Source organism: Hyperoodon ampullatus (genome assembly GCF_949752795.1).
Source record: "Hyperoodon ampullatus genome assembly, chromosome: 19".
In the NCBI taxonomy this organism is placed as follows: Eukaryota; Metazoa; Chordata; class Mammalia; order Artiodactyla; family Ziphiidae; genus Hyperoodon; species Hyperoodon ampullatus.
This window is the reverse complement of record NC_136932.1, coordinates 41,883,902-41,896,081: the sequence shown is the minus strand read 5'-3', so window position 1 is coordinate 41,896,081 and position 12,180 is coordinate 41,883,902. Positions and strand designations below refer to the sequence as shown.

At 44.1% G+C, this 12,180-nt stretch overlaps 1 protein-coding gene across 3 annotated transcripts in view; it reads right to left on the bottom strand.

The window, feature by feature from the left end:
- ITGAE (integrin subunit alpha E) overlaps positions 1-12,180 on the bottom strand; it is a gene marked incomplete at its 5' end in the record, with an annotated part of 59,039 nt that overhangs the window by 44,615 nt on the left and 2,244 nt on the right. For all 3 annotated transcript variants that reach the window (XM_079726087.1, XM_079726089.1, XM_079726088.1), the window contains one exon: positions 788-908. In XM_079726087.1, the coding sequence (XP_079582213.1) occupies positions 788-908 (121 nt within the window). The remainder of the gene's footprint in view (positions 1-787; positions 909-12,180) is intronic.

The window sequence follows — 12,180 nt, the reverse complement described above, 5'->3', positions numbered from 1 at the left end:
CCCAAAGTTCCCTAGGGTTGGTATCTGGGGGTGGAATCACTGAGTCAAGGGCCGCCTCAGCTCTACCTGATACAGCAAAATGATTCTCCCAGGTGGTTATACCAACTCACATTCCTACAAGTTCCTGTTTCACCCCATCCTTACCAGCAGAATGCTATCAGACTTAAGATGTTTTACTTATCTAATGGGTGGGTATAGATGAGAAGTTTAAAATACAAAGTAATGCGTATTGGTCTTAAATTTGGCCAGAAACTGTGCCAAACACTTTATGTGCATGAACTCAAATACTCTTTGCAACAACCCTGTGAGGTAGGAAAATATCACCCCCACTGCAGAGATGAGAAACTGAGGCTGGGGGTTGCGTGCCTCGCTATAAATACAGAGCGAAGCTGTCACTGAACCACGGCGACCAGATGCAGCCTCCTCATAACCACCACGCCCGCCTGCCTCATATTTTCCATTTAAAAGAAATATTTTCTGTCACTGTCCAAAATTTCTATGTTGAGCACGTTACTTTTGTAACAGATGAAAGAGCCTTGATAAAATTTGTTTTAAAAGTTTTTTAGCCTTCCCTCCCCCACCCCCGGAGAGCCCAGGGTGAGGAGAGGGGCCGGGGCTGGGAGAACGGGCCCTGAGCTAACGGCCTCCCCCCTGCACGCCCTTCTGAAAGGGGGTTCTCCCCAGGCTGGGGGGTGGGGTGCCGAGGCCTTGTCTAGGGGCCTTCTCAGGCTCCCCGAGGACTCCTCAGTCCTCATGCACCCCTCCCCGTGCGCCAGGCCCCACTCACCAGGTCTGGTTGGTGCTGGAGTCCTGATGCAGAAGTGAGCTGATCACGTAGGGGATGTCTCCCTTGGGAGTCACCCAGGTCCGGACCATGTCCACATTGAAGGTGGCCAGGGGAGCCAGGCCTGAAGAGAAAAGAAGAACATTTAACAAAAGAGGCACCGTTATTCTATCACATCCTGCAGTGCCACTATCCCCATTTTACAGATGAGGAAAGCAAGACTCCCAAGGATTTTTTATTTTTGGATGCACCACATGGCATGTGGGATCTTAGTTCCCTGACCAGGGATCAAACCCATGTCCCATGCAGTGGAAGTACAGAATCTTAACCACTGGACCGCCATGGAAGTCCCCCCGCTACCAAGAATCTTTTTTCCATGGGAATAAGACTGGAATGCAGGCGTGTCTGACCCAGAGCCCCTGGTCCTCCCACTAAACCAAGCTGTGTTGGCACCAAGGCCCCCTCCTCCAGGAGGTCTTCCTTGGTTCTGTCCCAGAGCACTTGCTACCTTCTCACACCTCCCACTGTGCACTTTCTATACCTGCCACGGAGCACATGCTCATCACCGTGTCATGTACCAAAGTTAAAATAGACTACGGGCCCCAGGGTGAGGGTCTGCATACATCTGTCTACGTACCTGCCCATCGAGTGACCCAAGATAAAACACATGTCCTCAAAAAATACCTCAGAAAACGAATGTTTATAGCAGCTTTATTTGTAACAGTCCCAAACTGGAAACAACCCAAATGTCCATCAACTGGGGAATCGATAAACTGACATATTCAGACAATGGAATACTACTCAGGAGTAAAAAGGAACGAACAATTGACACACACAGCAAGATGGGTGAATCATGAATATCATTATGCTCAGTGAAAGAAGTCTTACATAAAAGAGTATCTATTGTATGATTCCATTTATATGATGTTCTAGAACCAGCAAAACTAATCTATAGCAAAAAAAAATATTGCCTGGGCTAATGTGGGATGGAGATTAACTGGGAAGGAGCAGAAAGGAGCTTCCTGGGGTGATGGAAATATCCTATATCTCTATAGGAGTTTGGATTACAAAGGTGTGCATTGTCAAAAATACATCAAATGGTCCACTTAAAATTTGTGTTTCACTGTAGGTAAATTTTACCTCAAAAAAAAAAAAAAAAAAAGAACCATGAGGAAATATTGAACTCTAGTTGATATGTATGATGAAATGTTTAGGGATGAAGTGTGCTGATGTCTGCAATTTACTTTGAAATGCATCAAAATATAAGACGGAAAAAAATATATATAAGACGGCTTGATGGACAGATAGATGAATATATATGGATGGATGTTTATATATAGATGGATATAAATAAACATATTTTTATATATGTCAATTACAATTGTCAACATTTTGTTATATTTGCACTATCACACATATATTTTACATATATGTAATATACAAATATATATATATTGTAAAATCTATACATTGTAAAATCTAAGTGTTGTATGTGGTTGTTCACTGCACAAGTTTTTCAGATTTTCTGTACATTTGAAATTCTTCACTAAAAATTTTGGGGGGAAAATTGATATAGACAGATTGTCCCCCAAAGAGGCTGCACCAATTCATATTCCAACAACAGAATGGAAGGCCTATTTCCTCACAGCATCGCTTGAGCAGACTGTGCGGACCTCCTCATCCTTGTTTTAAAAGAGTATCTCATCATTTTGTTTCCAAACCATTTTTTAGGGCTTCCCTGGTGGCACAGTGGTTAAAAATCCGCCTGCCAATGCAGGGGACACGGGTTTGAGTCCTGGTCCAGGAAGATCCCACATGCCGCAGAGCAACTAAGCCCGTGCACCACAGCTACTGAGCCTGCGCTCTAGAGCCCGCGAGCCACAACTACTGAAGCCCACGTGCCACAACTACTGAACCCACGTGTCACAACTACTGAAGCCCGCGCGTGCCTAGAGCCCGTGCTCCGCAACAAGAGAAGCCACTGCAATGAGAAGCCTGCGCACCTCAAGGAAGAGCAGCCCCCGCTTGCCGCAACTAGAGAAAGCCTGCGTGCAGCAACGAAGACCCAACACACAGCCAAAAAAAAAATTAATTAAATAAAAATTTAAAAAAAGCCCAGCTCTTTAAAAAAATTTTTTTTGAACAAAAGAACCTATTTTTTAAATTATGAGTAAAGTCAAGCCTCTTATTATAAGTTTGTTTCCTGCTTATTCATATACATTATTCATTTTTATGAGGTCTTTATTGTTTTCTTACTAATTTATAAGAGCTTTTTGTCCAAAAGAAATTGTCAATGTGTTAGAGACTGTTTCTCACTTAGCTGTTTGTTTGACTGGCTTATATTTTTCCCCACATCTACATTTATTATGTAGTCAAATTATTTTTCCTGTATGACTCGAGTTTTGTGTCACGCTTCCCCACTCAGAGATTATTTAATTCACTCATGTTTTCTTCGATATTTTCTTTGTTTCATTTCTTATGCTTGAGTCTTTGATTCATCTAGACTTTATTTTTGCATATATCCAGCTTTACTTTTTCTCCCCCCAAAATGAAATTGTCTCAACATTACTTCTCAAATAGCTCATATTATCCCTGCAGATTTGAAATACCACCTTTATCATTCTCAGAATTCTCATGTGCGTTTTGGCGTCTCCAGGGACTCAGTTCTGCCCCATTGACCTTACTGTCTCCTGCTTAGACACATTCATTCGTCTCCTGACCTTTCTCTTCCAAGACTTCTCCCTCTGGGTACATCCTTTCCGTACCAGTTGCCAGAAAGAATTTTTAAAAGCATGCTACTCCACTGCTTAAAAGTCTAACTTCTTGGAAATTAAGCAATGTACTTCTAAATAACCTAGGGCCAAAGATAAAATCATAATGGAAACTTTAAAATATTTTGAACTGAATGAGAATTAACATAGGACAAATCAAAACTTGTGTGATACAGTTAAAGCAGTGTTTAGAGGAAACGCAGAGCCTTAAATGCATATGCTAAAAAAAAAAAAAAAAAAAAAGAAAGAAAGGCTGAAAACCAGTTATCTAATATTCCATCTCAAAAAGCTAAACGAATAGCAAATCAAGCCCAGAGAGAGTACAGGAAGAAATAAAGACATGAGCATATATCAGTGAAATAGAAAACTAACCTACAGTAGGGAAAATCAACAAAGCTAAAGTTTGGTTTTTAGAAAGAGTAATATAACTGATAAAACCCCCTAGCAACACTGATCAAGAAAAAAAAAAAAAAGGCGAACACATAAATTACCAATATGAATGAAAAGAGGACATCAGAACAGAGCCTAAGACATTCATGAGATGATAAGAGGATAGTATATACAACTTTATGCCAGTAAGCTTGACAATTTAGGTGAAAAGGACAGATTCTTTGAAAAATAAATTTACCAAAACTGACAAAAGAAGTGAAATCTGAATAATCCCAAATTTTAAAAACTGAATCCATTAACTCCAGGCCCAGATGGCTTCACTAGTGAGCTCTCCCAAACACGTAAAGAAGAAATACAAATCTTACATGAACTGTTCCAGAGAAGAGAAAATGAGAGAACACTTTCCAATCATTTTGTGGGGCCAGCATGACACTGATATTAGCACCTGACAAGAGCGACACATGAAAGGAAAATGAGCAATCTCTCTCTTTAATGTAGATGCAAAACTGCTAAACAAAACATTAGCAAATCAAACCCAGGGGTATATAAAAAGCATAATACCTTACAACCAAGTGGAGTTTATTTCAGGAATGCAAGAGAGATGTGATGTTCAAAAAGAATCAATTTATTTATCACGTTAACAGAAAAAAGAAGAGAAAAAAATCATATGATCATTATGATAGATGCTGAAAAAGGTATTTGATAAAATACAATACTGATTTGTAATTTAAAAAATTCATAGCAAACTAGGAATAGAAGGGAATGTCCTTAATCAAGAATATCCACAAAAATCCTTCAGCAAACATCATTCTTTTTTTTGATTTTTTTTTTTTTTTTTTTTAATTTTTGGCCACACCATGCGGCATGTGGGATCTTAGTTCTGCAACCAGGGATAGAACCCGCGGCCCCTGCGGTGGAAGTGCAGAGTCTTAACCACCGGACTGCCAGAGTTATTTTATTTTTATTTTATTTTATTTTTTTATTTTATGCCACGTAGCTTGTGGGATCTCATTACCCCGAACAGGGACTGAACCCATGCCCTCGGCAGTGAAAGCATGGAGTCCTAACCAACCACTGGACCACCAGGGAATTCCCAACATCATTCTTATTGGTGAGTTATTGAAAGCTTTCCCCCTAAAATCAGAAATGAAACAGGGATGTTCACTCATACCACCTCTATTCAACATTTTACTGGAGGTTTTACAGCAGTAAGAAAAAAGAAAAAATACAGAGCACAAAGATTAAAAAGGAAAAAAATAAAACTGTCATTATTTGCAGATGACATGATTAAGTAGATTGAAAAATCCAACAGATCCACAAATATTGAGAATTAATAAATGCCCTGAGCAAGGTCATGGGATACAGAGGCAAAATACAAAGAACCATTGTATTTCTATGAACCATCAATGATCAAATGAAGAATGAAAAAATTTAAAAGACGCCGTTAACAAAAGCCATAAAAACATCAAATGTCTAAGAGTAACTCTAACTAGAGATATGCAAAACCTCTACACTAAGAACTATTAAAAGATTGGGAGAGATTAAAGATCTAAAATGAAGGAACAGATATGTTCCTGAATTAGAAGATTCCGTGTTGTTGTCAGTTATCACTATATTGATCTATAGCTTCAATACAACCACAATCAACATCCTAGCAAATTATTGGGGGAAGGGTGATGTTCACAAGCCAATTTTAAAAATTTATATGAAAATGCAAAGGGCAAGAATAGTCAGGGACTCTTGAAGAATAATAACAAAATTTTGGGACTTATCATTTATCAAGATTATTATAAATTTATAGTTATTAAAACAGAATTATATTGGCACAAGGATAGAAAATAGATCAATGGGACAGAGAGTCCAGAAACATATGGGCACCTGATTTATGACAAAGGTGACAGTGAGGGACAGTGGTGAAAGAATGCTCTTTTAAATAAATGGTGCTGGGTCACTTGGATATCAATATTGAAAAAAAAAATTAATCTTGACTCTTCTCTCACATCATACACAAAAAGTCAGTTCCTGATGAACTGAAGATTTAAATGTGGACTTAGATAGACCATATATCTAAATATGAAAAATGAAACAATGAAGCTTTTAAGAGAAAACAAAGGACCTTGGGGTAGACAGATATTTTTTGAACAGGACACAAAAAACACGAGCTATAAAGGAAAGAATTGATAAACTGAACTTCATTAAACTTAAGAACTTCTGTTTATCAAAAGACATCATTAAGAATGAAGAGGCAGGCTTCCCTGGTGGCGCAGTGGTTGAGAGTCCGCCTGCCGATGCAGGGGACACAGGTTCTGCCCCGGTCCGGGAGGATCCCACCTACCACGGAGCGGCTGGGCCCATGAGCCATGGCCGCTGAGCCTGCGCGTCCGGAGCCTGTGCTCCGCAACGGGAGAGGCCATAACAGTGAGAGGCCCATGTACCGCCAAAAAAAAAAAAAAAAAAAAAAAAAGAATGAAGAGGCAAGCCACGGAGAGAGAGAAGATGTTTGCAATACAAATATCTGACAAAAGATTCATATCAGAATCTGTAGAGTTCCTACAGATCAATAAGAAAAAGTCACGTAAGCCAACAGAAAAAGGACATTTCACAAGAGAGATTATCCAAATAGCCAGCAATCATATGAGAAGGCACCATTAGACTTCACAGAAAGGCAAATTGAGATCACCATGTGATACCACTGCACAACCACCAGAATGGCTAAAATGAAAAAGAAAATACCAAGTGCTGACAATGATGTGGAGCTACTAGAACCCTCAAATACTGCTGGTGGGAATGTAAATCGGTACAATCACTTTAGAAAACCATTTGGCAGTTATCAACTAAAGCTGAGCATATGCATAACTCATAACCCAGCAATCCTACCCTAAGGCAAAAACCCAAAAGAAATGTGTTCATATATTCACAAAAAGACATGTACAAGAATTTTCATAGGCTACTATTCATAACAACCCCAAACTGGAACAACCCAAAAATCCATCAACAGTAGAAAAAATATGCTGTGGTATATTCACCAATGGAATACTCTACAGCAATGAAAATAATCAACAACAAGGTGGGTTGGATCTCATAAATACAAGAGCAAAACAGAACATACTGTATAATTCCATTTATACAAAGTTCAAAACAGGCAAACGAATCCATGGTATCAGAAGTCAGGGGAGTGGTTACTCTTGGGGGTAAGGTAATAACTGGAGGGGGCCATGGGAGGTACTTCTGGGATGTTGGTAATGTCCTCTGTTTCTTGAAATTGGTATCAGCATGTGGATTTGATTTAATCTGAAAATTCACTGATCTGAATTTGTCCATTTTTGCGTGTGTTGTCTTCAAAAAAGTTTACATTAAAAAATAATAATTGCGGGGAGGGGGGAGGGATAAATTAGGAGTTTGGGATTAACAGATACACACCACTATATATAAAATAGGTAAACAACAAGGATGTACTGTATAGCACAGGAAACTATGTTCAATATCTCGTAAAAACCTATAATTAAAAGAATATGAAAAGAATATATATGTATATGTATGTATGTATAATGAGATCACTTTGCTGTACGCCTGAAACTAGCACAGTATTGTAAATCAAGTACAGTTCAATAAAAAAATAATAATTGCAAGTGTCTGAAGCACATTGAATACACAAAAATTCCAGGGGTTCATAATGATACTTAAAAGATAGAGAGAAAACAAAAACAAATCAAAACTGCATTTTTCACCATTGGAAGTAATGAGGGCATTATGCCCTTACTCTGAAAATTGACTATTAAAGGGAAAGCATTAAGCACTTTTCTTGCCTTTCCTGTATGCGCTGCATTTCAGGGTCACCAAATGGTCCTAGCTGACGAGAAAAAGTTCTTTACAGGAGAATCGTTACTAATGAATGTGGAAGGAATAACAGAACCATAAAAACACAATTTTGCAAGTCATAGTGAAATACAGCAATTAGTTCAGGCCGCCATCATCCATGGATGAAGTTACTTAGATGAGATTTTGATAGAGCACTTCACAATTAGGCTGACCGCTCCCCCCAGCCCACTAGTTCACCTCAGGCCGCTAGAGTGGGCCCCCAAGGCATGTGTGCCTCCTAGTATGACCCCCTAGGAAGAATACTGGGGCCCAGGACACTGCATTTCTAACAGCTCCCATGTGATGCCCAGGCTGCCAGTCATCAGACCACACTGAGAAGCAACTCTCTAAAATACGTTGGCAAAGGAAACAGAAAAAAGGGAGTGAGATAAATGCAGGACGTATGGCAAAATCCTCCTGTTTAGAGGATGCTCGCCAAAAAAGTTAAACCTGAATTTAATGAAGGCATTAGCGCTAACTTCCAAGTTTCGAGTAATGTAGGGAATTGAAGGACAAATCACATCGAGAGGAAGCAAACGCACAAACCCTGAAGATGTTCTGCGAGACAAGCAACTGAGCTCTGCAGTAAAGTGAAGATTTGAAACAGACACACAAACCTCAAAAATGAGCAAGGAGGCCACTCTAGACTAAGAAAGGCATAGCAACCACACGTGATGTGTGGGTCTTGCTTGGCTCTTGATGTGAACCGTTAGAAATAGACATTTTGAGACAGTCAGGAAGATTTGAGTTAAGAACTGGGTATTAGATGATACCAAAGAATTACTGTTAATTTTGTTGGGTGATGAGAACATTATGGCTGTGTAAGAAAACATCCCCAAGTACTTCAGAAATGCGTATTGAAGTCCTGAAGGGAGAAATGCCTGATGTTGGGGATTATCTTTCAAACAATGCTTCCGAAACATTAATGTGCAAACCAATCACCCAAGTATCTTCTTGAAAATGCAGATTCTGATTCAGTAGGTCAGGGAGTGGGGCTAAGATCCTAGTCTAACCGCCGCTAAGTGATGCCAGGTTGCTGTTGGTCCCCAGACCAAACTGTGAGCAGCAAAGCTTCAAAATACTTTGGTAAAGGAAACAAAAAGGGACAGTGAAACATATAAATGCAGCAAGTGCGGCAAGATCTTGATAGTTGTGTCATCTGGGTGATGGGTATATTGGGTTTATTAATGTTATTTGCTTTATTTTTGTACATGCTTAAAAATTTGTTAAAAACCAACCTTCCAGGGACTTCCCTGGTGAGCCAGTGGGTAAGACTCTGTGCTCCCAATGCAGGGGGCCTGGGCTCGATCCCTGGTTGGGAACTAAAACCCACATACATGCCACAACTAAGAGCCCACATGCCGCAACTAAAAGATCCTGTGTGCCGCAACTAAGACCCTGTGCAGCCGAAATAAATAAAACATTTAAAAAAAAACAAAAAAACCCCCCAACCTTCCAAAGGCTGAAGGAGCAGGCACCCTGTGAGAGGGTAGTGTCCACTCTCTCCTCTCAATTCCCAGTCCCCCTCCCCAAGCCTGGCACAAAATAGACATCTGTACTTTATTCCTTTCCCTTTATACCTCTGCCTTGCCTGAAGTGATTGGTAGTGACTCATAAAAATATACCATGTGCTAAAATAAAACTTGTTTTAAAATAATGGGCCAGGTCAAAAAAACTAAAAAGGGAGAACTACCCACTTCTTACAAGGGGCGACTGGAAGGCATTCTTTCCCCTTTTTACCATCTGTGTGACTTAAGAGACATGAATTGAAACCCCTGTGGTAAGTCCAGCCTCCTCCCCCGGCATCCATGGTACCTCCCTGCTCAGCCCAGTGCCCCCTCTGCCAGCTCTGCTCTCTGGTTCCTCGATACCCCACTTCCTGAACACCATCTGCATACCTCCTGCCGCAGGGCCTTTGCACAAGCAGTTCCCTCTGCCCAATGTGCCTTCCTCATCACTCTCCCACCTCTGCCCCACCCTTTGGGGCCCTGCCCCAGGAGCCAATCCAGATTCTCAGCCAGAGTACCCCAGTGGTCCCTGAGCTCCCTTGGCATCCTGTGGGGTCTCTGTCTGGCTCTGACTAAATCGTGTCTGGGTCAGAGTGATCTGTGATAAAGTCTGTCTCCCCAAAACTGTAATCTGATTTGAGTCATCCATGACACACCCCCAACCACTGAGTCCCGCTCAGCACAGTGCCAGGCCCAGATGAGGTGTCCTGGAAACACCAAAGAGGGCCAGAGATGCCTGATCCCCTACCCCACCCCCCACATCCCCATTTTGCTTTGTTCAACGGAGGGATCTTGGTGCAAGATTCCTGAGGGGAGGGAATGGGGAGGAGATAAGCAGAGACCATTACAGCCACCTTCCTGGACCACCTGCTGTCCTCCAGGTACCATACTCAGGTGCTGAGGCTCAGAGAGGTCGGGTGATTGCTCGTGGCCCATCAGCAAATTGTAATTTGTGTCTGGGGCCCAGGTCTGCCTATTTCTAAAGCCTTTAATAAAAGCTGGAGGCACTGCGGCGGCAGGGGGCGGGGGGTATGGTGTAAACAGAGACCTGGCTCCCCATCGTGCCAGCAGCTCAGAGCTGGGGCAGACCTCTGGGTTATCGAGCTGGTCATTAGCTCAGTGAGAACACATTTATGTGTGTGTGTTCAGGAGTGTCACCGGGTCTGCTGAGCTTTCCCATAAGGCCAGCCAGTGCCTGGGGTCCACCAGGCGTGGGCCGCCTTGCTGGGGCTGACTTCCCCCAGGCCCTTGCCGTGGTCCCTCTGCTCAGGCTGTGCCTCCATCAGGGGACCCCCTCTCTTCCCACTTCCCACTTCGACTCAGAGGAGAGAGCATGAGCCCTGGAGGGAGACAGTCCTGAGTTCAAATCCTTGCTCTACCACGGAGTCCCTGAAGGACCTTGGGCTTGTCACCTCACCCCAGTCTCCTCATCTGTGATGTGGGACCGTGCAGACTAGTGGGGCAAGGCCGGGCGCAGCATCTGACATCTTGCAGGCTCAGTATGTGGGTGCTAATGTCAGTGTTATAACCACAAGGGAGGCCTGCCACGTTCTCTGACAGCCCTGCCCGCCAGCTCAAGCCCCCCTCTTGGGCTGCCAGGGGTGAGAGCCCTGCTGAACCAGAGTCTGTCACCACAGCGCCCACAGGGCCGCCTCTCCAAGCTGTCCCGGCCACACAGGCCTGCTGAGTCAGGGTCCCCTCCATCCTGTCAGCCACCGCTGCCTGCACCCACCGCCTATCTCCCCCATCACACCAGGCAGTTTAAATACACATTCTCACAGTACTGTTCTCGGTTTAGCAAACTGAACCCGGAGGGGTGGATGCAGGGCAGGGAATGGTTTGCCCGCACTTATACAAGGAGCCGGGCCATAGAGCTAGGACTAGATTCAGCCGTCCTGACGCCCAGTCCAGAGCACCCAGAAAGGTCTGCAGGCCGCCTGTCCCGTGGGGCAGCTTACCCTCCACCCACCCGCCTGGGTCTTCCATGTTGAGCCTCATCATCTCAGCCCCAAACCTCATACCTCAGTCCCCCACCCTGGCTCCCTTCACAGGCTACCTAATAACCACGGCCGACAGGTCTGGAGCAGACAGTGCTGTGCTCTGTGCTAAAGTGCTTTTTCCTCCTAAACATTTCTCATAGGTGTCTCCCCCTCCCCCTGCCCTCCTGCCCCAACCCCCCTGGATGGGACCTCGGCAGTGGCTCCTCATGGGCCTGTCTGCCTCCCCTTTCTCCAGGACTCCGCCTTCCACACCACAGGCACGTCCCATTGTCACCTCCGGGCTAGGGGCCTGCTGGCCTTCCCACTGCCCTCAGGGTGTGGCCCGAGCTCCCTCAGCCTGGCACTCTGGGCCCCCCACACTCTCCACCAGCACCCTGACCACCCACGTGGCCCCCAGCTGCTCCCCAAGCCAGCCTCCCAGAGAAGGTCGGAGGCGTCTGGCTCCTGCGTGGACCGCTCTCCACACCCGGCTGGCCCACGAACACTGTGCTTGCCTTACCTCTGCCTGGGATGCCCTTTCCCCATCCCCTGTGTGCCACCTGAAGGCATTCTCAGTGGGCCCTCTGGCTGGGGACAAAGGGTCAGGGTCATTGTGTGCGTGCGGGCTGCTCCCCCCTAGGGCCCAGCGTGTCCTGGTTGTGGGGCGCAGGCAATGTCAGAGCAGATAGCCTTCTGTTCCCACTCAAACCTCACCCTGCGTCTCCTTAAACACACTCCTCACACCCGGGTCTCTGTCCATACTGTTTCTCCTGCACAGAAAGCCTCCCTTTCACCCCGCACCACCTCTCTGCACTTGCTAAGCACCTCCCCCATCCTCAGGGCCACCATGGACACTACAGTCCCCCATCCTCAATGGCCAAGGTTTCCCA